The sequence below is a fragment of the Euleptes europaea genome, chromosome 9 (genome assembly GCF_029931775.1).
Source record: "Euleptes europaea isolate rEulEur1 chromosome 9, rEulEur1.hap1, whole genome shotgun sequence".
NCBI lineage: Eukaryota > Metazoa > Chordata > Lepidosauria > Squamata > Sphaerodactylidae > Euleptes > Euleptes europaea.
Window position 1 is genome coordinate 61,056,610 of NC_079320.1, and position 26,367 is coordinate 61,082,976.

The 26,367-nt window shown below is 43.9% G+C and overlaps 1 protein-coding gene across 4 annotated transcripts in view; it reads right to left on the bottom strand.

Moving 5' to 3' along the window:
- The window catches only part of FAT1 (FAT atypical cadherin 1), a 172,318-nt gene that overhangs the window by 70,926 nt on the left and 75,025 nt on the right, over positions 1 to 26,367 (bottom strand). For all 4 annotated transcript variants that reach the window (XR_008933506.1, XM_056855431.1, XM_056855430.1 and 1 more), the window contains exon 4: positions 7,471 to 7,532. Coding sequence is in view for 3 of the 4 variants with exons in the window: in XM_056855431.1 (XP_056711409.1) it covers positions 7,471 to 7,532 (62 nt within the window). In the remaining variant the exon portion in view is untranslated. The remainder of the gene's footprint in view (positions 1 to 7,470; positions 7,533 to 26,367) is intronic.

Below are 26,367 nucleotides of genomic sequence, written 5' to 3' on the forward strand. Positions count from 1 at the left end.
CTTGTATGCAGAACCAAACCAAGCTTCCTTGGTATCTGTGCTCACCTTTTCCTAGGAAGAGGAAAACAAATAGGGACTGCAGGGAAGATGCTCGACCCAGGGACTTCACAGGTCAGCGAGGCTTACGGCTGCATCACTTGCGTACCTTTCTGTGTTCTGGGTTCATGGCAAATCCTTCTTGCATGTGGACTTACTGCTGTATGAAACCCATGGGGAGAACTCGGTTTGGGTGTATTTGCAGGAATGGTCCTGGCCCATGTCTGGGACACAGAGTTGGCCCATAGAGGAATTTTGTGGTAGATGAATGAAGATGAAGGCAGCCAATGAAGGATTCTGACTCCTCTCTGTTCTACCACCAGCTAATGAGAGCCAGCGTGGTGTGGTGGTTAAAAGCGGTGGTTAGGAGTGGTGGACTCTAATCTGGAGAACCGGGTTTGATTCACCACTCCTCTACATGAGCGGTGGATGCTAATCTGGTGAACTGAGTTGGTTTCCCCACTCCTCCACATGAAGATAGCTGGGTGACCTTGGGCTAGTCACAATTCTCTTAGAGTTCTCTCAGCCCCACCTACCTCACAGGGTGTCTGTTATGGGGAGGGGAAGGTAGGTGATTGTAAGCCAGTTTGATTCTTCCTTAAGTGGTAGAGAAAGTCAGCATATAAAAACCAACTCCTCCTCCTCCAATGCAACAGACCCTTTCGCAGCTCTTTGCTTGTTTGCCCTTTTTTATTTTTATCTGTAATTTCTTTCTTTTGTATTCTTGTTCTTTCATGGTCCTTCTCTGTCAGTGTGAGATACACGCCGAAATAGCTGACAGTTGCCACCATTTGCCCTACTGCAATCATCGGCAATTGACGGAAGACGAGCCATTCCGCTATTTTAAAGAAATATTTTGCCCATCCTAGTAGAGAAATTTAAACAAACAAGAGATTGATCGACCCAGAAAATTAAAAGTCAAGTTGTTGAATGTTTTCAGACACGAGTGCTTAAATTCCCCATGAGGCACTGGGGGTGGGGGTGGATATATAACAGAACTGAAATGGAAGCCTTTGAGAAGAAATGTGCTACCAATATTTTTCCAGGGAAAACTGCTCCAGAGATGTTTTCACTAATAACAAGACCCTAAACATGCACCAAAATGCTCAGTGCTTTGTAAGTTTTGTCTCTATCTTGAAAATTCACATACCAGACAAAACTCTATAGAGTTTATATATGGAATCATATTTAGGCACCTGGTTGGCCACTGTGTGAACAGACTGCTGGACTTGCTGGACCTTGGTCTGATCCAGCAGGGCCTTTCTTATGTTCTTAGTGTGGGCATGTAAAAATAGACATAATTTGGGCCTCTTGAAGCTCAAGCATGCAGTGGTCTTCCAGGTACTAGTTGGACACTTTTAACCACTACACCAGGAGTCCTGGTTTGTAGGAAAAACCCCCAGCAAACCTTATTTTATGGTTTGGATATAATGACAAACTATGGGTTGGTTTCAGCCACATTTTGGCTCAATTTCGGTCAATTCCTCTCTTTCTTACAGCCTCTGCTCCACATGGATTTTGCTCATGCAGGTCTCATGATCCCAAACATACTCTTTTTGGTGGGTCAAAAAAGGACTCTTTTCATCCCTTTTTCATCAGTGGGAAAACAGGCTGGATCTAACTCTATTGTTGGCCATGAAAATGGAAAATCTTTCATTACGTCACACACAGGAGGAGGAGAGAAAGAGTCCGGGATCTGCAGGCAAGCCGGGAGTGACGCTGGCCTCCCCACCTCCAGACTTCCATGGGCCCAGGAACCACTTCCCCACACCTCAGAAGAAACAAGAATTGATGGGGGGATTCATCCGGCCAGGAGGATCCCTCACCAAACAGCCTGAAGCAAGGAATCGCTGGCTTGGCTGCCCGGGAAGCACAGGGCACCGAGAGCGAAGGAAGCTATGTTGGACCGCTGCTGGCCAGCCAGTGATGTCAGTAGCTGGCGACGGACCCCTGGCAGCCAAAGCTGGGACCCTAAGCAGCTTGGGCACGGCCAGACGTTCCACAGGGCCTGGGGTCCCCAGAACGAATGGGCCTGATGGGAATGCAGCAGCATCACCGATGGGGCTAGGCTGGGTTTGGGCCTCCTGAGGGGGAGGCAGGGTCAGCAGCCGGAACCGCTCAAGTGGATGACCAATCTGAGGGGCATCAAGGAAGAGAGGCTCAAGGGAAAGAAATGCGGTAATAGGTGGGAGGGGAGTGAAAGGAACACTAAGGGCGAAAACGTATGTTTGCTTTAGCCTCCTTTATTCCTTGTTTGAGCCAGGATTCATCCAGGATTGAACGCACATTCGGTGAAAACGCATGCGTTCGATCCTGGCTGAAACAGGGAATAAAGGAGGCTAAAGCGACCATGTGTTTTTGGCCATTAGGGTATATAAAAGTAATCCCCGCAAACAGGCCAGGCAGGAACACGCGCTGGCAGACCAAGAGCGACGTGGTCTTGCACAGCCAGGGAAAAGAAAGAACCAGGTGGTGCAACCCCCGTCTTCTCCCATTCTGAGGCCTGAGGGGTACTTCCATGGCGGTGGGCACCACGGCAGTGAGCAGGCACAGAAAGGAGCAATGACGCCCACCTAATTCACATAACAGACCATGGAGAAGCTGGCATGAAAACAGTACAAACACAATATCCAGTATTTAAAAGTGAGAAGCCATTTCATGGCTGTTTGTAAAACCCACGAGGAGGTTCACAGGACACAGACTTTACTATGTTTATATTTGCTGCTCTTCAAACAAGAGTGAAATGTGGGATAAATTTTAATGGCAAACAAGGAATAAACCTGTTACTCCATCTGGTCAACACTTTAATGCTCAATTAATTAGACAGATGCGCAGCATTTGGCTCTTGCTGCACATAACACTGCCACCATTCTGTGAATGTTTGGGATTCAGCCCAAAACTTACAAAAAAACAAACCTATCAACATGACAACGTGGAAGGGGGGGGGGAGGCTTTTGAAATGCTCCATTAAAAAAACAACGACTTAACAACTATAGCCAAGTGGCAATGATTCCCCTATTTGATACACTCACACTAGGCAACAAAGGGGAATAGAAGGAGAGAAGACAAGAGAAAACGGACTGGCAATAAGCACTAGAGAAAATAAATCAGAAAATCCTGTTCCTCGTCTTTTTCATAAAACTCGCTTTGAACAGGTGATCATGGAGAATTTTGTGAACTTCTTATCTAATAGTAGTAGTAGTAGAAGAAGAGTTGGTTTTTATATGCCGACTTTCTCTGCCACTTAAGGAAGAATCAAACCGGCTTACAATCACCTTCCCTTCCCCTCCCCACAAGAGACACCCTGTGAGCTAGGTGGGGCTGAGAGAGCTCGAAGAGAGCTGGGACTAGCCCAAGGTCACCCAGCTGGCTTCACGTGTAGGAGTGGGGAAACCAACCCGGTTCACCAGATTAGTGTCCGCCGCTCATGTGGAGGAGTGGGGAATCAAACCCGGTTCTCCAGGTTACAATCCACAGCTCCCAGCCACCGCTCTTAACTGCTACTCCAGGCTGGTGTAGCACAGAGGGTATTCTTCATTTAAATCTCAGTGGTTAAAATGAGTTTTATTTTCTTGTCCATCTGTAAAAGTAGCATTTCCCTACTGAGTATTGCTCAACCAAGTTCAAAAATCATGTTGTCCCAGGAATCATGACAAATGGCTGCAGCAGAGTAAAAACTATGCTTCTTTCAGCTTCCCATGATACAATGGATCACAGACCTTTTCGGCAATGTGCAGTTCTAGGCTTATCTCGGTCCAAGCTCCTGCATCTGTGCTATGCTTCACTGAATAACCTGTGAGTACCCTCGAAAACCATGCTAGTACCCTGAACCTTAAATCTGAATGAATGCGCTCATGCCACTGCATAGAGATCAAGCAAAAATGCCCAGACGGGGTGTTCTTTTACAGCAGTGGTATATCTGTGGTGGAACCAGTGATTTTCCAGGAATTTTGCCATTGCTCCATTCTCCCATGGAAACGTTCCACCCTCTATACATAAATATAGACTGTTTATCTATAGCTGTCATGCCTGTTGTGGTGCAAATCTGTCATGTTAGATGGGTTAACTGTGAGATATGAAGCACGGACAAACCAATGTGTGTACGAGTGTGTGTGTGTACACACTGTATTTACTTTCTACTGATGTTGTTTACATTTCCCTAGCATTATTTAAATTTGATCAGAATTTTTTTTTTCCTGATTCAAATTTTCCAGGAATACCCACGTTAACTGGGGGGAATTATACAATTGGCATTTCTCCAAATAACACAAACAAGCTACTACAAATTTAATACCCTATTGCTCCATGTGCAATAACTTGTTCTCTTACTCAATGGACAGCTCTGTTGGGGGTGGTGGTGGTGGAGTCATTCTTGCTTTTAAACGAACCTGGGGCATACACAGACCTATCTTAAGTATGCCATCAAGTCACAGCTGACTGATGGTGACTCCAAATCAAATTTATTAATATGGTCAACTGATCAATCACATGCCAACACATCAAAATTTCCAGACTCAATAGTTTTGCACCGCAAAATCACAGACTGCCCATACAAATAAAGGTGTAAGATCAATAAAAACAACCCCTGGTTAAAATTATCATGTTAAAACTGATAAAATTATAAAATATTCTAACGATCATTCTCTAATAAAGTTCTGCGTATTTTAATAGCAACAGCGCAGAACTTGGCAGTTTGGAGCGTAAGCTGAAGGTCTTCTCCTAATAGGAGCTTCTTTGCCAAAAGACTGATGGCGACCTCATGATCTTCTACCTCATGGGGTTTTCAAGGCAAGAGATGAGCAGAGGTGGTTTACCATTGCCTTCCTGGGCATAGCATCCAAGTACCAACCCTGCTTAGCTTGTGAGCTCTAATGAGATTGGGCTAGTCTGGACTACTAGGGCTGCTATGGAGAGACAGTCTAGAGGAAAATAAGGAAAAGGAAAAAAGAAACAAAATGCCAGGGAAATGTGTTAGGGGAGAGAGTACTTTGCTCATATTCTGTAGTTTAAAAAGATTCTCAAGAAATAAAAAAAAAACTTCACATAACTGAGGGTGGAAACTGTGAAATTTGTCACTTGTGATGAACACATGAAGCTGCCTTAAATTGAATCAGTATAAGGTCCATCAAAGCCAGTATTGTCTACTCAGACCAGCATCCCTTGGTCCATCAAAGTCAGTATTGTCTACTCAGACTGGCAGTGGCTCTCCAGGGTCTCAGGCAGAGGTCTTTCACATCACCTACCTGCCTAGTCCCTTTAACTGGAGATGCCAGGGTTAGAACCTGGGACCTTCTGTATGCCAAGCAGATACTCTACCACTGAGCCACAGCCCCTTCCTAACCAGAATGCAACCTCTACTCACTAGAAAATAATTCTTATGAGGCAAGAGACAGTGGCTGTGGAATAAAAGACCACACATATCACATGCACAAGGTCTTAAATCCAATCCTTCAAACTTCCAATGAAATAATTTCAAACAGAAGACAGTGCAATACAGTTGAGAACCTAGAGAGATGCTGATAGTCACACACTGGGCTAGAATGAATATGGAATACATCCAAATTTTATTTCACAGCAACGCTTTAAGTAGAATCCTTGCAGTTTTGCACGTACCCCCCAGTTGTTCACATAACCGTGCCTTTAACTTTCACAACGGACATTACAAGCTCTCTTTTCACATACTTAAGAGCTGCTGAACGCTATTATGTCTTCAGTGACTGTCAAAGATTTCCCTGTGGTTTCTGGAGACAGCACAGTGAACACCAAGGGCAGAAATAAGCACACGGGAAACAGACATGCTGTGAAAATAATGGGGCCTTCAAGAGCTCAGACAATGGGGTTCCTTCAATTACAAGATTAATCTGCTGCTAAGCAGGAGCCACAACCAGCCCTCTGGGTGGAATCCTCAGGACTGTCAGGGCTGCTACAAATCTACAACAAATAGTGCAAAGGGTGGGACCCAGTATTTCATATACAACCAGCACAATGCTGTACTGCTGTTTTGGAACAGTAACTGGGATTAAGGGCTGTGTTTAAGGACTACTGGTTTCGGGTAGCCGGCTCAAGGTTGACTCAGCCTTCCATCCTTCCGAGGTCGGTCAAATGAGTACCCAGCTTGCTGGGGGTAAAGAGAAGATGACTGGGGAAGGCACTGGCAAACCACCCCGTGAAACAAAGTCTGCCTAGTAAACGTCGGGATGTGACGTCACCCCATGGGTCAGGAATGACCCCAGTGCTTGCACAGGGGACCTTTATTTTTTTAAGGACTATTTGGGAACCGTACGAGATCACTGCAGCAGCCTGGCTATTCTATGCTAATGGTGACCCTGACTGAAAGTATAAGGGTGTGGTGGAAGGTTTCAACCCAGCAAAGAAATACAGATCACAGCAGTCTGGGCAGAACGTCCTGGGTTGACGGATTTCTACCGTGGTGGGAATGAAGCTCTCCAAAGTATCTCTGAAGCAGACACACTAGTGTACAAACAGATAAAAGGAATTATTTCTTCATACAACTGTGGAACTCCCGGCCCCAGGATGTGGTGATGGCTGTCAACTTGGAAGGCTTTAAGAGGGGACATGTTCACGGAGCAGAGGGGTATTCATGGCTACTAGTAAAAATGGATACTAGTCATGATGCATATCTATTCTTTCCAGGATCAGAGGAGCAGGCCTATTATATTAGGTCCTATGGAACACAGGCAGAATACTGCTGCTGCAGTCGTCTTCTTTGGAGGCTTCCTAGAGGCACCTGGTTGGCCACTGTGTGAACAGACTGCTGGACCTGATGAGCCTTGGTCTGATCCAGCATGGCTTTTCTTATGTTCTTATGTAAAGTGGTGTCCCAAAGCAATTAATACATTAACTCAAGGAACTCCCAGTTTCTCATACGGTTAAAACCCTCAAGAAGTGGAGGAAATTCTAACCTTCAGTAGTTTCTGTGAAGAAATTTTTTTAACTCCCTTCCAAAGAAAATGTGGGCTGTCTCCAAATCCAATCCCCCCCCCCCACAATTTCTTTAAGGCAAGGGAGGACTCAGCCTCCCTTTACCTGTTAACTGACTGATGCGCATGTGAGAGATTCCAGTTCAGATACAGTCATATTCTTTCTGCCCACTAGATGGGTAGGGGGGGCTCAGTCTTCTTTTACATCTTTGACACAAATACTGGGGTACGCAGTGCTTCAAACACACTGACAGAAGTGAGCTACGCCACCCACTGCCAAAGCTGGGTTTTGTAGACAGAGAACATTAAGATATTGGCCTGTAATATTTTCTTTTACAGGTGGACTTTCTAGCATTGGTACAGTCTCTTTTTGCTTGAACATGGGGGCAGTGGGCCCTTAAGTGAAATTAGGAACCTATATTATTAAATAAACATATTCCGGCAGATATGCATTGGAAATGTGCAGACGCAAAGAGTCAAAAGCATAATTTACCTCTAATACGTGCTCTGCTTGTTGCTCTCGGTCAAGTCTTCTTGACGTCGTTGTAATTAGACCTGCAAAGATCAACAAGGAGTCCATCAGTTCTTGGGGGAGAAATAATAGGTCAGGAGGCTCAGTGTGGATGAATACACAGGAACATACTAACTAGTGGTGATACTGCTACGATTTATACATATTTCTATTACATTAAAAAAAAACTTTGAACTGCTCAAGTTATAATGGTATGCCCCATTCAGATCTTACCTACTGTTGCAAAAACCAATCTTAGGGATGTGTGCATTCACGAGAGGAGACTTTGAAGTTATCAATTTATCTTTACAGCAAAATACTGATCCTATGAGGCTGCAGGCTAACTGATGCAGTTTTTTCCCTTGAGTTGGAATAACCTGTTGTTCCAAGCAACGCTGAACAGTAATGAAGTTATGACGAGTATGCGATTAAAAATTAAGTTTCACACATGACCCTTCAAGGAGTTCTTGCTACAAGTGATTTATAATACAAAATTTGCATTGGCCAGAATGTTCATTTACATTATAACTGCTGCTGTTCTACATTCAAGTTGTGTTAAGACCTATTAGGAACAACAAAAGTATCACAAAACCGTGTGCGTCGAAAAACAACATGCCAAGACTTCATTTTCTCTAGAACTATTCAACCAACTGGGTGTTCAGTACAAAACAAACAAACAAAAAACACAGAATAAAGGTGGGGGAAGAAAATATAAGTGGTTTCAAGGTTTGTTGGCAAACATTGAGTCCTGGAGTTGTAATCTTAAAATGGAAAACAAGGTGAGTTACAGACTAAACTGGATTCTTTTAGATAGCGCTGGGTGTAAAACAGGCTTTCGAGTCGCATCAGGTTGTTAAAACAGGGAAAAGCCACTCTCACTTTCTGAATATAAAAGGCAGCAGCTATTTCAGCTCTTCTCCACCTGGTTTATTTTTCCTAGGCTGTAGGAGGGGCAGTTGGTTAATTTGCAACTAGGTCCCAAAAGGTGGAGGAAGTTTAAAAGCAGGTCTTACTTCTGAAAGTTTAAGAACCACTGCTGCAACTGCTAGCCACCCGATCTGCCGTCACCTTCCTTAACTTAGTCCTCATTAGCACCCTGTGAGATTTCAGGGACTGGATTCTCCCATCACACCAGTGCTGCGGGTGCTGCAGTCGTTTGCCTGCCTTTCATTCTCCAAGTGAGCATAAGAAGCCCGGCATCCTGTGGGCAGCCTATGCCTCATGTCAGTTTCTAGATGACTGGCATAAGAAAGCCCTGGAAAGAGGACACTTTAGTGGCTCCCAGACAGCTGGTTGAGCGTGAAATATTTCTAGCCTGTTTAATAGCAGACAGCCAGATTTTATAGTCAGGCAAAAACAGCCCATTTCCTCTCCTTTATGAACAAGCATGGCCTCCTGAAGAAAGGATATTTCCCCCAATTTTTTGCCATTGGCATTAAGGGCTAACAGGGATACTGGACCAGAACCTCCTGAAGTTTTTAAAAAAGCCAGTTGGCAGTCTCGCATGAATGCCTAGATGACTAAGAAAAGGTTACTGAGAAAAGATATTGACCATGAGTTTTTTTATGATTTAAATTGCCCCTCCCAAAAGGTGTAACTAACTCTGTGGGGAAAGAAGTCCTGTCATTTTTCTTCCTTTGGGCAAACTACAGTTTCAGGCAAGGCAATTTAAACCATGGAAGAAAACCAGTTTCTGGTGAGGCGGCAAATAAAATTTCAAAACAAATAGGAGAAAAAAGGATTAAGCGCTCCCTCCTCCAATTTTCAAAGCAGCTATAGATCTTTGGCCGCATTTCCAGTTTATCTCTAAGAGTGAATTCACAAGCATAAGCAACAAATTAAACGTATTCTTTTCCATCCAAGGAACAGCTGTTGTCATCTGGACATCACAGCCCAATTTTCCATATACTCTGAAACTGATGGGTCACCACGTTTTGTGCTAAGTGCAAGTATTACATGGTTATAAAAATACTTCTGCATGTAAGGTGTGCCACTCTTATCTGGATTTTAGATAGGGGGGAATAATTTGCAGGTTCCCCTGCACTAAAAGTTAGCACAAGTTCCCATTGTCCTGATTTTCTGTTTTACTACGATCTAAGTTGGGAACTTAACCCAAACTCAATGTGTGCCTATAATAATCAGTAAAAGCAACATCTAAGGAGAAAAGATAGCTTCTTCCCATTTTCAAGTTGCTTCCAACAACCAGCCAAGAACCACTGTGGTTTTACTGGATTATGTCTCAGCCAGGAAACAATCCTTTGCACTTCTCTCTCTTCAAACACCAAGTAATGCAATACCATGCTTAAATCCCAAGCCTAGCATACCAGTTCCACAACTTTCCCCAAACAATCTGTCAGTATAGTTGAAATGGTCTTTATGTTATTATAGAGCCTCAAAAATTGTTTGCTCTAGCTCCCTGGTAAATGAATATACAAAGAAAGAAATCCACTGCTTTGCCTTCTACAAGATTAATTCTTTTTCTCCAAAAGAATCCCAGGTCCTTAAGAAAAAATAACAACTATTTCTGAACCGTGTGAGTTATACAGGCTTGCATAATGGCCAGCTATCTTAACAATTGAGCCTTTAGGCATTCCTACTTTCTTTCTGCAATTCCAACACTGCTCAGCTAAACAAAATTCCTACCAATGGCCATGGTTGTTTAGGCAACCAGAATGATGACCCATAAAGTCTTGTCAGCCATACATGGCTTGTTACACTGTTTATAAACAGGTGGGGTGGGGCAAAGAGTATTTCAACTTCATTCTCCCTTTATCTTTCATTTTTTCTTATAAGAAATCCTTTTACATTGGGAAGATTAAAATTTTAATCCTAAGTAATAAATGGTCAAACCACAAAGGGAGCAATCTTAAGCAGGTCTTGGATCTTAATCTTAGGTTTACTCCCAGACAACCAAACTTCAGAATGCTTCATAATTTGTATGTGTTTATTAAGCTGTTTTATGGAAACTGCAGAGTAAAGTGTTTTTCATAACATGATATTTGTCAATGAGCTCAGTGTAATTGTGGCTACTGATGAGTAAAGTTTAACTTCAAAACACCTGTAATTGGTTCATAAACCTTTCTAAAGATGTGACAATGTATATTGCAAAGAACCATAACAAGGAAGTGACAAGACTGGTGTTTTAATGCTTTTAAAAATACATTTTCCAACACATACTGTATTACAGCTTCCCAAAATGAATTACAGGTTCTTGTTATTCAAACAGTACATGTAATTCTAAATATGATTTAGCATAGGCTTGAAGCTGACAGAGTGAGACAGACAAGTGACCCCTGGGAAAACAAACTGTTATTGTTTAAAAAAAATCTCACTGCAAAATATAATGATGGACAAGTAATATTAGCACTAAATTGTTGCAATTTTCCAGTGAATGATGTTTTAAAATTTGAATGTGAAAAGCCTGTCAAAACATGCCACATCAGTAACACAAATCTGCAAAGGTACAACTAATTTCTTTGGCTATGGTCCTCAAATTTCTCAACCATTATTAGTTCCAATACTTTCAAAAGCCTTTGCAGAGGAATGTACGGTTAAGGCAGCTGCCGTTTCAGAATGGTAAGCTCAGAATCCCTGGCCCAACTCTCACAAGAGAAAGGGATCTCAGAAAGTCCAACCAGTCATACGCGCTGCTGCGGGACAAATTGGAACTGGGAAATATTTCTGATTCACATTTAAATAAAGAATTTAAACAATGTTAGAAAACAAGGCAAATGCACCATGAACAAGCCTGGACCACACAAAGCACTGAGGTTCATCTGTGCTTCATATCCCACATCCAACCCATCTAACATGACAGACTTGCAACACAACAGCCCTGACAACTATAGATAAACAGACTAACTATAGATAAACAGACTATGTTTATATATGTGGGGCAGAAAATTTGTCCAAGGAAAAATACAGCACGGGAAATTTCCCACCCTGCATCACTGGCCATACACAGCTTGCGGTGCTCTCGTAAAGTGGACCGAGGGGGGGGGGGCAAAGAAGATTAGCTTCTCCAATTCCTAGACGAAGGTGGCAGAGGCCAAGACCAGGCAAGCAAGGTGGGAGGCCGGCGGTGGGCAGAAGGAATAGGAAGTTGACAGTCTCAAAAGATGGTGACCACCTGAAGTCACCATCTCAGTTTACCCCATGGTAGAGCCAGCCCTGCATACCCCAGTTAAGAGCTGCTATGAATACTTTTAATGGTAAAAACGGAGCCTTGATTACTTAAGTGAGGGCTCCTTCTCTTCTGAGGCGAAGGGCATCTTGATCAGTGGATTGTTTCCCTTGCTCCATCCGGGTAGGCAGGACCAAATTTTTAACTTCCTGTCTCCCTGGGCGGGAAAACAGCCTACAGGTAGCCAGTTACCGGCTTGACTAGCTTAACTGACAGGAATAGAGAACAGACTAAAAGGAACAACATCACCCACAAAGAACCATAGGAAAGAGTGGGGATTAACTTGGATTCATATAATCCATGGTGTGGTCTGAGATAAAACTGGTCTGAAATAAAACTGTAGCCCTGGTGGGCAAGATGCCCTTCGCCTCAGAAGAGAAGGAGCCCTCACATAAGTAATCAAGGCTCCGTTCTCCTCTGAGGCAAGGGCATCTTGATCAGTGGGACTTTAAAGAGCTCCCATCTGGGTGGGTTAAACGCTCTTGTCTACCACATGTTGCAGGACCCTGCGGCCAAAGGCCGCCTGAGCCGAAGACCAGGTGTTAACCTTGTAGTGCTTCACAAAGGTTGAGATAGAGGACCGGATGGCCACCCTGCAGATCTCTTCGACTGAGGCTTGCCTGCCGAATGCGGCCGTGGTGGCCGCGCTACGAAGGGAATGCCCTGTAATGCCACCGGGGACGGGAGTCTTGCTGGATTTGTAAGCCTCCACTATACACTGAGAGAGTAGCTAATGGCTGTGGCAGACATCCTTTTACCTTTATTGGGGTTAGTTATCCCCACAAACATGTAATCTGATTGTCTAAACTCTGCTGTTCTACTGATGAATATGCGGAGAGCTCTATGTAAGTCTAACGAGTGCCATGCAGTTTCCTTTGGTCCAGTTGGTTTGGGGCAGAAGGAAGGCTGATCTCCTGAGATCTGTGAAAACGTGAGTTAACCTTAGGTTGGAAAGTGGGGTTTGGTCTCAGAACCACCTTGTCCTTATGAAATACGCAAAGGCCCTCTCTAATGGAGAGTGCTCTGAGCTCTGAGACACGCCTTGCTGATGTGATAGATGTTAAGAATAAAATCTTCATGCGTAAGAATTTTAGAGGCACAGATCTGAGAGGTTCAAAGGGAGGAGCTGTGAGTGCCTTGAGGACTAGGTTAAGACTCCAGGATGGAAACCTATGAATATAAATGCGACAAGTGGAAGGTTTATGAGCCTCCAGGATAGTGGCTACCATGTCCTCTGAGTATCCCCGATTTAGGAGGGATCTCCTCTCAAGTGCCAGGCGGTCAAAGAAAACCACTGAGGGTCTGGGTGGACTAGAGGACCCTGGCGGAGTAATCCCCGAATGGGTGGAATCCTCCAAGGTTCCTGACACAACATCCTTATCAGGGTTGCAAACCATGGTCTGCGGGGCCAAAAGGGAGCTATCAGTATCATGTTGGCACCCTGCTGTTGAATTTTGCGCAAGACCCTGGGTAGGATGGGGAGGGGAGGGAAGGCATACAGCTGGCCCGGAGGCCACGGGCTCAGTAGAGCATCCGTCTCCTCCGCCCTTGGGTGAAAATATCTTGAATAGAACCTTGGTACCCTGTGGTTTGAGTCTGAAGCAAACATATCTACTAAAGGGACGCCAATTTTTTCTGTGAGTTGAGCGAACATATCTTGATCTAAGGCCCACTCTCCTTCATCCATGAGCTGATGGCTTAGCCAATCCACTTGGACATTGAGGGCCCCCTTGATATGTTCCTCCTGAATTGAGATTGTGTTGGACTGGGCCCACCTTAGGATCGCTGAGGCCTCCCGGTGAAGGGATGAGGACCTGGAACCCCCCTGTCTGTTTATGTGAGCCTTTGTGGTGGTGTTGTCTGTCCTTATTAGGACGTGGTGGGCTCTGAGGGCCAGAGCAAACTTCAGTAGTGTCAGCTTCACTGCCCTCAGCTCCAGTAAGTTGATGTGGAGGGCTGACTCCTGGCGATACCAGCGACCTTGAGCCATCTGGCCTTCCAGGATGGCTCCCCAACATTCCAGGCTGGCATCTGTGAAGAGCTGCAGTGGCTCTTCGTGTATATATTGAGTGGCCTTTTGGAGGTTTGATGGTAGAGACCACCAGCGAAGGCTGTGTTTGACTTCGAGGGAGATGGGAACGAGCCTGTCCTTTTTCCTCGCAATGTCCCTCTGGTGCGGTCGCAGGAGCCACTGGAGGGGCCTGGAACGGAACCTTGCCCAGGGAACTACTGCAATGAAGCCACCATAAGTCCCATGAGTCTTGCCAGGGACATGAGCCTGGCGGACCTGGATTTGGTGATGGCTGTCACTAAAGAAACTATTTTGGTTATTCTTTCTTGTGGTAGGGACAGGGTGTTGGTCTTTGAATTGATCCGAACCCCTAGGTTCTGAGAGGGTTTTAGAGAACTTTTGGAGAAAATTATCAGGTAGCCATGCTCCTGTAGGACCTGAACGACCCTCGCAGAATGAGCTCTGGATTGTTCCCTGTTGGGGGCGCAGATCAGGATATCGTCCAGGTACGGATGTACCTGGATACCTTCCTGCCTGAGGGATGCTATGACTGTGACCAGGATCTTTGTGAAGACCCTCGGGGTGGAGGCCAACCCAAAGGGGAGGGCCCAAAACTGGAAATGGTCTTGAGCATGTGTGAAGCGTAAAAAACGTCTGTGATCGGGATGAATGAGTACATGGAGGTATGCCTCGGTCAGGTCCACCGCTGTCATGAAGGTGCCAGGTTGGAGGGATTCTACGATTGACTTTAAGGTTTCCATCCGGAAATGTCTGTAAGTCATTCTTTTGTTGACATTGCCCTCCAGTCCCCGTTCTTTTTGGGGACCGTAAAGAAGATGGAATAACTCCCTAGAACCTTTGGAGAGCAGGAACCTGTTCTATGGCTCTGATCTGGGACAAATGTTGAATGACCCTGATTGTCCTGGCATGTTTGTTTTCCCTGTGAGAGATCGGAGATCGGATGTAATGGTCGCGGGGACGGGAGATAAATTCCAGCAGGTATCCCTGGGCAAGGATCTTGGATACCCACTTGTCTGGACTGGACAGTGACCACCTTGCACTGACGTACTGGAGCCTCCCACCCACCTTGAGAGGGTTGGTGTCACTGTGAGTTATTTTTGGAGAACTTGTCTCCCTTGTCTGATCTGGGCTGTTGGGCCTGGGGCCTTTGAAACATTCCCCCTTTGCGAAAAGGTCTGCTGCTACCCCAGGAGCCATTACCCCAAGAGCCTCTCCTATAGTCGGACCTAAATCTGGACTGCACCTTCCATGACCGAAAGGACGGATATGATGTAGGGCGATGCTCCTTCCTGATCTGTCTAGGAAGGGCTTAGTTTTTGTCCCTGGTCTCGACTAGGATACTGTCGAGCTTTCTCCGAACAGTCTACCCTCCTTTACAGGGTAGGCCATCAAGTTAGTTTTTGTCCTGAAATCGGCTGGCCAGGCTCTCAACCAAAGAGCCCTTCTCATAGAGGTGACTGATGCCATAGATCTGGCCACAAATGACATGGTATCGAGGGAGGCATCGGCCATCAGGGAAATAGCACTTAAGACCCTTTCAAGGCCGCCAACCACCTGCCGATTCTCATCAGGAACCAGTTGAATAATTTTCTTGACCCATAGATAAGATGCTCTTGCAAATATGGATGTATTGGCCCTAGATTGAATGGCAAGGGTCGAGGCCTCATGTGCTTTTCTCGCCAGGGAATCAGACTTTCTATCAAGCTGATCCCTGAGAGACCCCACTCCATCTTCTGGGACAAGCCCAGGGGTTTGCAAGTCCAGTACTGGGGAATCCACCAGAGAAACCTTAAGCATGTTCATTGTGTGGGGTGCAAGACTATAAAGTTTTTTGATGGTGGGTGAAACCTGTTTGTTGGAGGAGGGATTGTCTCATTCCTCCCGGACAGCCCTTATAAAGAATTCAGGGAAGGGAACCAGGTTATTTTGCACCTGTCTCCGAGGAAAGCATTCTTTCACCCCCTGTTTCAGCGTAGACTTTGGCTCCTCAGAGGAGACTGTTTCCTCGTTTAAGTCCAGAGCCAGGATGGCCTTGGCCAACAAGCCCTGATAGTCCTCTCCAGAGAATAATCTGGTGTGCTGACCATCAGATTGGGAGGGTTCCTCCTCCGAATCAAATTTGCCCTCTTCGCGCTCCTTCTCCTCAGAGGCTAAAGAAGAGGCAGAGGAATCAATTTTGTCTGGTTGTTGGCCCACCTGAACTGTCCCTTTAGCCTTCATGGCCGCCTTTGTAGGCCATTTCCTAGGAATAGGGGCCCTTGATGTGCTAGGGCTAGAATCCTCCTCCCTCCCTGTAGTCGACTGATTGTAGCAGTTCTCTTACAAAGGAATTTTAAAGGGAGATTGGAAAGAGAAACTGCTGAATTACAGTTGATATTCAAACTAAAGTCAATGCATTTACCTGGGCTGAATAAAGACCTTGCATTCATGGCCCATTACCAATGCTGATTTCTCCACACCCATCTCTCCCCTGGACATCACAGACTCTTCTGCATATCACACATAATCCAATCAAGCCTGCTATTCACATTTACATACTGTTCCTCTACTTAAAGACCGATGGATTCACATTCTAGCTGTATCTGAAGAAGTGAGCTGTGGCTCATGAAAGCTCATACCCTACCAGAAAATATTTTTGTTAGTCTTTAAGGTGCTACTGGACTCTTGCCCTTTTTGACTACTGCAAACAGACTAACACGGCTACCCACTGTGAATTATTGACTGATTGGAAAGGGTGGAGGTCGATTCGCCAGGAGTGGGTCAAGGAGTGCAGGGGAGGCGACATTGGAAGGCTTGGAATGCCTGCCACTGCCTCTGTAAGGCTGTATTAACTAGATCATTTGCTTGTTCCCATGAAATAAAATGGCTGCCCACATTAAAATGGCCACCCGCTGCTTCCATAAAGGAGGGAGGGGGATACCAACTCCCACAGGGAGAAATGGGGCCGCCGCAATATTACCAGCTTCCAATTGGGAAGGAGCTGTTGCCGTCGTCAAAACGCTTGGGGCTGGAATCGGGGTTCTGTGTGAAGAGACAGGAGTTTTTCGCCCGGCTTTCACCCCAGCATTGCCTTTGGCGCACTTCCTTGCCACCCTGATGCACTGGCGCGGCTTTTCGCACCTTTTTGCTCTTCGGTTGCACCAGAGTTGGCTCCTCAAGAGCAGGAGCCTTGGATTTTTGGCTGATGCTCCCTAAGGGACCACATTCGCGGCCGTTGGGAGAGCCGGCTTCCCCGCGGGCGGATTGAACCAGCCTGGTATGATAGTCCTCTACAGAGAGGAGGTCGTCCTCCCGAACAGAAATGGCGTCCACCATTTCAAAGGGCTCCGACCCTTTGTTAAAGCAACGAAACAGGAGGGACTGGATGGGTGGGAGTGGGAGGGAGAATACGGTGGTATCAATGAGAAAGAGGACTCACAAATACGAAGAAGACTGAGAAGAAACTTTTCCTATATTGATCCTAGGCACGGAGCTGTGTGTAGAAGCCTGCTCTACCCAAGGAGGCAGGACGGAAACTGGCTTCCTGTAAGCTGTTTTCCTGCCCAGGGAGACAGGAAGTTAAAAATTTGGTCCTGCCTACCCGGATGGAGCAAGGAAAACAACCCACTGATCAAGATGCCCTTGCCTCAGAGGAGAATGGTACTACGACTAAATCCTGTGCATATTCCAACAGCCGTTTTGGAATAACTACCATTATATCTCAAAACCAGAGCAAACAGGAGCAGTTCGGATAAGCAATAATTAGGGTTGCCATGTACCTTTTCACCACTGGTGGGAGGTTTTTGGGAAGACCTGAGTAGGGTGGGGTTTGGGGAGGGACTTCAATGCCATAGAGTCCAATTGTCAAAGCAGCCATTTTCTCCAGGTGAACTGATCTCTATCGGCTGGAGATCAGTTGTAATAACAGCAGGACATCTCTAGCTAGTACCTGGAAGTTGGCAACCCCTAGCAATAATATGCATATGGATTAAACACTTTCCTAGCATTACAAAGTCATTAAAGTGCACAGCTGAGTCATTGTTTGAATACAATGTGTGTGTACGTTGCCAAGGAAAAACTGTAGGACTTCATGTATTGGATCAAAGGTTGCTGCTTTATCTCATAGCTGACATTTCACAGAAACATTCAATGCGTTATCAGCAGTCAGGAAACATAAGAACAAGTTTCATCAAAACTGTGAACGCAGGCATGAGTCTGCATGTGCGCTTGGGACTGCTTCCTCTTTAAGTAGAGGAACCTGCTGACTGTTGCAAAAATCAGTCTTCTAAGCGACAGGGAATGAAGATAGGTCCTTCAGATAGCACGAGACTAACAATTTACAAGATTGACAATTAAAGCACAGAGGCTTAAAAAAATGAAATCTAGAAATACAAAGGCACTAAGATGATTAAGCCTCTGATAGCTTTCCCATTACAGTCCCTAAACAGTACACAGTAACTGTATCACTACGGTTAGCATGAATTATTATATGCCACTTGCAAAATGGCACATAGACTGTGGTCAAAGACAAATCTAATATAAAATAAAGCTCACAGTGTACTCGGAGCTAAGAACACCGTTATACTCCTAGAGATGTAGAGTGGACATTTCCCCATTTCTAATGATCTAAAGAGAGCCCTGTGGCACAGAGTGGTAAGCTGCAGTTCTGCAGTCCAAGCTTTGCTCACGACCCAAGTTCGATCCCGATGGAAGTTGGTTTCAGGTAGCCGGCTCAAGGTTGATTCTGCCTTCCATCCTTCCAAGGTCGGTAAAATGAGTACCCAGCTTGCTGGGGGTAAAGGGAAGATGACTAGGGAAGGCAATGGCAAACCACCCCATAAACATAGTCTGCCCAGTAAACGTCGGGATGTGATGTCACCCCATGGGTCAATAATGACCCGGCGCGTGCACAGGGCAACTACTTTTACTTTTTTAAAAGTCTGTTGTTTCACAAGATTAACAACAATTAATATATGCCACTGCCAAGGTAATATTGAGCAAGCTCAATAGTTTCAAAGTTGCAATTACTTTTTTCTGGCGATCCTCTCTAGGAATTGCGTAAGAGACTACATGTAAGTTTTATTGATTTGTATCCGACGGTTGGGGGAATTAAATCACACACTTATAAAAATAATAACACAATTTTTAAAGAAGATTTCTGCGCTGCCTCTCTATAGACCCTCCTCAAGGCAGGTTACCAAGTAAAACCTAAAACAAACATAAACACCATAAAAGCTGAAACAACTAACAATCTATTAAAAAGTTAGCAAGAGCATAAAAACAACCTAAAACAGGCTAGAAACAGACAGTCAAAACAAGTTTAAAAGCTCAACTCCTTCATTACAGGCCTCGGTAAAAGAAAAGTTTTACAGCTCATTTCTGAGCTCTGAGGGAGGAAGTCCTTAGGAGGTGCGCAAGGGCCTGCGCCGGGGCAGCCTCCCCGCACTGCCGCCATTGTCCCAAAGGTGTTCCCAGGTGGAACCGCCTTTAGGCAGCTTCCTAACCCCCCTTCATGCCGGGAATGCCCCCTTTGCCCTTACCTGGAGTTCCGCCACTCTTTTAGATGGCGTAGCCCTGTGGAAAACTATGGAGTGGTTCCATGGGGCTCACAGGTAAGGGCAGCATTTTGGCTTCAGTGGGGGAAGGGAATCCTCCTTTGGAGGCAGCGTGGCGGCACTGCCTCCAGCCACTGGCTCAGCCCTCCTCCTCAGGAGTGGGTTGTAAGTTTTGTACCTAAAAAACAGCAGGGCAGGTATCAGGTGAGCCTCAATGGAAAGGGCAGTTCACAGGTGAGGCCGCACCAATAAAAAAAACCCTATCTGTCCCTCACCTCACTTCTGAAAGTGGGGACACAAAGAGCAGGACCGGCAGGCTAGACAGTGTGGCAGGAAGTTAACCTTCAAGTACCTTGACCCTAAGCTGTTTAGGGGTCTTATAGGTAAGAACCAGCACTCTGCATTGTGTTGGGAAACAGGCAGCCAGTGCGAATCTTTCAGCAGATGGGTCATAAGATCCCCGTATCCCACCCCTGACAGAAGCTTGGCTGATACATTTTTGGACCAGCTGAACTTTCTGGGCAAACATCAAAAACAGCCCCATGTGGAACACATTAATAAAAAACCAAGTGATGAATTGACCGGATTTGTCTTGCAGGTCAATTTTTTTTTTTTTTTTAAAAAGAAGAAGCTAAAATTCTTATTTGTCTCCTCTATCATGTAGGAAGGGGTATCATCACCAATCTGACGGGGAACTAACAAGTAATGCAAGCGAAGAGGTGTTTCTGTCACCACAGATGTGAGTTTAATTCTGCTGGGAAAGGTATGCGGATAAACAAGTCCATGGCATATCTTGCACAGTTCTTCAGGTGTGGTCAAATTACTCAATGCCTTTGAGTGCCTTTGAGTTTTTTCTTAATTTTAAGCAATATAAGGGAAATGCAGATTATTATCTTTAATTTTTACAGGTATTACTCCCGTAAAAATGATTTCCACATAAATAATTCAGTTTAAACATTTGTAGTTACTGGGACATAATATAAAATTAAAACGAGGTACTTCTAAAATCTGCTTACTAAAAGTAAGTCAAAACAAACACACTAGATCGTATTATACTCTATTTAGAACACCCGAGTTTAATTTTTCTAAAAAAAACCCATATCTCTGAAGATTAGGGTGGATTTTATTTAAATCAACTTGATTTAAATTGTGATTTAAATCATGATTTATGATTATGATTTAAATCACTACTCAGTAAGACTAGATTTAAATCATGGTTTTCTGCATAAACATCACTTCTCATGATGTTGTTTCCTTCGGGCCACCAGGCCTTGCATTTCTTTGTTGCAGTGTCTGCATTTTGCATGCATGCCTGCCTTACACATAGGTAGAGGAACTTAAAATTAAAATATTCCCAAACTGGGTCACTTTTACAGCCTGCTGCCATTACAGGTTTTCTCCTCCAGGAAAAGAATAATATGATAAACCTCAGGCTATAATCTTACAGAAACCTCTGGAAGAGCATAACATTGTGAATGGATGAATGGAATTCATTTACCAAAACATTTAACCACTGCATGAATATACAGCATCATTTTACATAATTAAAAACTAATTCTTATTTCAAGATGAATCATCTTTGGACTATAATGTATCTTAAATAGAACTATCTTTAGATAGATGTTTTCCTCAAAAAGCATTTTATTTAAAAATTTGATTTAAATTTTATAAATCACTTTTTTTTTAAAAATGACTTTTATCCACCCTGGTGAAGATCACATACCAGCAAATCAAACCCTCGATCAGACTTACTGGATCTTGCGCTACCTGCTCACTGGCCACTCCTACTTCTTCCACCTATTCTTCCTGATAGTAAAGTTAACAAATCAGTCAACAACCAGGTGCCTGAGTCTAGACTCTAGGGGATGTTGAGCTGCTTATGTCTCTGGCAGCTGAGTGCAAGATGCTAGGTTAAGTTTCTGCAGCAAGAGGAAGCAGCAGTAAGACCAACAGGCTTGAACCAGCGTTTATGACGTGCCAGTATGTCTGTCAGACAGTTCAGCTGTGAGGTCAGGCTTCCGGGTTACTTGAAGAACACTGTGAGCCATTTATAGCTGGCTTCCATCTTGCACTAATTTGAACTATAAAATATATTGTCTTACACCCTATGAAGAAAACTTCACTTCTTCATTTTTTTTTAAATTTCTAAAAATCAAACACAAACCTTTATTGGCATAATTACAATGCCATAATCATAAATCCATATAAAATTCACTTAAAGCATAATATAGATTGGACGGATACAATAAAATTCCATATAAACCAAGAAATTATAAAATATACTAATTAAAAGCAGTTTTAATCTTAAGCACTTCTGCGAAATATTGGGCCACCGTCTTAGTTATTTCAGGAATCGAATCGTTCAAAAGAAACTGACATTTAAGATTATTATTCAAAAATCTTTTGGTAGCTAAATAAAGTAGATAGCAATCTTTCCCGCAGACATTCATAAAGAGGACATTCTAAAATTATATGAACAATGGTGTCAATAGAGTTAGAGTTGCAAGACCATAGATGTTTGTGCCTTGGAATCTGGGAATATCTACCAGAGAGCATCTTAGATGGAAAGGCATTTACCCAGGCCAGTAGAAAAGCTCTACATTGTAAAGGTACATCCAGAGTAGAAAAATAGCTAGCCATTTTACGTTTATAATTAGTTAGACCAAGCATAGCAAGCGAACAAATAAATTTCTAAAAATCTACTGGCACTACACAGCCAGTCAGCACATTAGATTTGCCATATAGACATGATGTGGAAGTTGTGCCACATAGCGGTAGCTCTGTGTGGAACATGGGATCTTAACAGGAACATGGGCATTTTCACCACTGTAGTGCATTCCTGGCACTGTTAATTACTGGTGCTCCAAGATCCAATAAGAAACCATGAAGTCAATGGGCTTAGAACAGCATGACTCTAATATTTACTTAAAGGTAAAGGTAGTCCCCTGCGCAAGCACCGGGTCATTACTGATCCATGGGGTGATGTCACATCCCAACGTTTCCTGGGCAGACTATGTTTACAGGGTGGTTTGCCATTGCCTTCCCCAGTCGTGTACACTTTACCCCCAGCAAGCTGGGTACTCATTTTACCGACCTCGGAAGGATGGAAGGCTGAGTCAACCTGGAGCCGGCTACCTGAAACCGACTTTCGCTGGGATCGAACTCAGGTCGTGAGCAGAGCTTGGACTGCAGTATTGCTGCTTACCAGTCTGCGCCATGGGGCTATTTACTTACTGTGAGCCAATTTCATCAAAAGTATTTTATAGACCTATGTTGAGAACAATTTTTCTTAGTTGGAAAAGTAATCAAAATACTCTTTTTTTGTGCTTTGCTATTTTATAGGTTAGGTCCAATGACCAACAAATGAAATTAATGCCTTTGTGATCTCTGCTTTTAATCAACTTTAACTAAAGCAGTGTCACTCACCTACAGTGAGTTTGCTGAAAACTCAAGGTGAGTATTCCAGGAACACCTGCAAATTTCCTGGCAACCAGGCAATATACATCAAGACAAATGGGCCCACCGAGGCTTAAAGGGATTAAATATACAACTAATCCCAAACTTTTGAGCATGTAAATCCCATTATCTCCTGTAAGACCCATTAAATTCCTTAAGCCTATATTCTTTCTCCCTACAGTCCACATCGCCTTACATGCTTTCCAAAACATGTCAGAACCAAACAACAAACAAGCAAAACCCATTCTGAATTCAATCATAAAAAAACTAAAAGGATTTTTTTTGGGTTTTAAAACACTGTCCAAGTATTCAGCTTTTAAGCCTCAAACACAGAACACACGTTTCTGTTCATAATCTTTTGTGGTCCTTAAAAGAAAATTCTAACCTGCCAGCATAGTTTTAACAGCTACTAAAAATAATGTTAATACTTTTTCGCTCTGTCAGTGAAAATGCCAGGTGACATTTTGACTACTGCTTCAGTATAGAACTTTGAATTATATGAGAGACAGCAGGTGTACCTATGAGTGATGGTTAGAAAATTAGGCATAGTTTCAAGGGTTTTTTCTTGCTCCATACACATGTGGGTGATTTGTTACTTCATGATGAATTTTTTGGTAGTATTTCTGCAGCGAGATAAGACACATTTTATGAATTTAATATCGATACCTGCGGACAGTCTCATGTGCAGCTCTGTACATTCTGGGCAATAAAACCCAAAGGACCAAAAATTCACCCCTAATTCTAGGCATGACTATGATACAAGCAGTCATCACAGGCACCTGGGTTACAGTGACAGCGGCACCCCTGTGACATTTGTCTGTCAAGAGCAAGCTACTACAGCCATCTATTGCTATTTATTTATTTGGGGAATTTATATACCAACTCTTTGGAGTCCTTCTTGAAGTGGCAAAAGTAAAAACAATACAATAAAAGACCCCATAACTATTAAGTATAAAAACCAAACAAGTTATTAAAAACAAGCCAATGCTATCACGTTGCAGGTATGCTAATTTTCTACAGATTTAGCTGTGGTGGCCATAAATCCTTTAGAAATGCAAGTCAGGACATAAAGTCCTTTCCACCCCTTGCCCGCTTGTTACCCCTGGTTTGAGCTCAGCTGCGTGGTGTAGTGGTTAAGAGAGGTGGACTCTAATCTGGAGATACGGGTTTGATTCCCCAGTCCTCCACACGAGCGGTGGATGCTAATCTGGTGAACCGGGTGTGTTTCCCCACTCCTACACATGAAGCCTTCTGGGTAACCTTGGGCTAGTTACAGTTCTCTCTGAACTATCACAGCCCCACCTATCTCACAAGGTATCTGTTACGGGCAGAGGATGGGAAGGAGATTGTAAGCTGCTTTGAGACTCCTTAAAGGCAGAGAAGCAGTGGAGTATAATAACCAACTCCTCCTCTTCTTTGGGGAGAGGAACTGACACTGGCACAATGAAGCATTGCTGTATCTGTGCGGGTGTCGGAGCACTAGTACAATGCCACAAGCTGTAATATTTCACCAGTGCAGCAGAGATGTGGCAATCTGGCCACATTATCAAAATGTTGGGTAATCCAAGCAAAGAAAAATGGAAGTGCCTGTGTGTTTATTGTGAGAGGCATCAAATCATTACCCACTTTTGGCACTGGAAGGATGCTAAATGCAAGCAAAGAGAATTCAATCCTATATCTCAAATTACTCCACTTGGGTGCTGGTTCCAAAGCTATACACAATAGTACTGGTATGACTGCACCAATTCAGCACGAACTGTATTGTGCTGGGCTTCTTTTATCTTATCTTTTTCCATGCATGATTCTATTACCCCATTCCATTTTGTTTAAAGTAAACATGGGATAGGAAGCAGGAAAGCACAATCATAAAGATCAGAATGTACTTTTACAGCTATTTTTACCTGTGTTGATAGCTTTCGTTGTTTGACATCAGGTTCACTTGACTAGGGGTGGTTTTTATATTTTCCTGGAGAAGCTAATATTTGAACAAAATGCTTCCACACAACATAAGTGAGAAAGCTTTTTGAGATGGCTTTCTTTCACTGGCTTTAGTGGCTTTTGTACTGTTCTTTCAAAAAAAGTCATCTCAAATGGTTTAGGAGGGCAGTGATTTTGAAAAAAAACAACGATACCATACAGAACTTCCTGTCTGTTAGTGAGGGGAAAAAATAGAGTGCTCCTAAGGAGATTTAAAAAAACTATGTCAAAAGGTAGCTTTTCTTTCCTCTTCACACTATACAAACAAACTTTATTTTACTTGTAGAGGTGCAGCCTGATCATATTCATGTTTACTTGGAAGGAATTCCCACCGCAATTAACGGGGCTTACTCAACAGGTAAGTGCACAAAAGACTGCAAGCTGTAGTATAATTACTTGAAATACAGCAGGCAAATAATAAGATTTTGCCTTTTCTGTGCGAGTGGCAGGCACCTGCCTCCACAGTTAAATACGCTTACCTACACTGTAGAAGTGGAAGGGATGTGCCAACAACCCCGCCCCGCCCCCAAACAACTTTAAAAGCCATACAAAGCAGAGACATTTTTCTTTCTCAACATGCTGTACAAGCTTCCTCCGCCAGTCCTGCTAAGGAGATCCACATGCACAAGCAGCCTCAGACACATATTTCATTGACAGAGATCAAGAACTGTAGGCCTAAATGGTATCTGAGTGTGGATGTGGTCTGTCTACATGGAGCTGTTTCCAGTGGAACATGAAATTGCAACATACATACAAATCTGAATCTAAATGCACATTCAGCTGAAAGCACTACAGTACAGAGAGATCACACCCCACCTATAGTGACTGTCTACTGGCCTATTTTGGCACACTATGTATAACGGCAGAAATTAGAAGTAAATGCAGCACTCGTTCTACAAGAATGGATTAATTCCAACTTCCCTTGGCCAAATGACTTCTAGTGGGGTGAGAGCCAGTGTGGTGTAGTGGCTAAGAGCGGTGGACTCTAAGCTGGAAGACTGTGTTTGATTCCCCACTCTTCCACATGAGCGACGGACTCTAATCTGGTGAACCGGGTCGGTTTCCCCACTCCTACACATGAAGCCAGCTGGGTGACCTTGGGGTAGTCACAGTTCTCTTCGAACTGTCTCAGCCCCACCTACGTCACAAGGTCTCTGCTGTAGGGAGAAGAAAGGAAGGCGATTGTAAACCGGTTTGATTCTCCTTAAAAGGTAGAGAAAGTCGGCATATAAAAACCAACTCTTCTTCTTCTCCTCTCCCAATTCAAGGAATATTAACAGTATGCTAGAGCCCTCCATTCTCTTGACTGTGCACCTTGTCACAGAGTTTTTGACGTACGTTCTGGTTGACATTGCAAATCTGCTAATCCTGTTGCATCTGGCTCTATAGTGTGAAGAAAGAAATCCCACACTTCCATTTTGGGTTGGGGCTTCCAGTTTATTGGGATACTGGCAGCTACTGGGGAGGGAGGGAAGGAGAGAATTCATTTCACACATAAGAGTTGATACCTACCAAGTCAGACTGTGGGTTTCAGGTAATTAGAGTACACTGGAGAATGTACCCAAGGCCAACTGTCGGTTGTTGAGCACTTTCAAAAATTTGATTCTACAAGCAAACAATTTCCAAATATATCTTTTGTAATATACACAGATACAAGTAAACATGAACCTAATGTAATATTAACTTATTACTCCCTC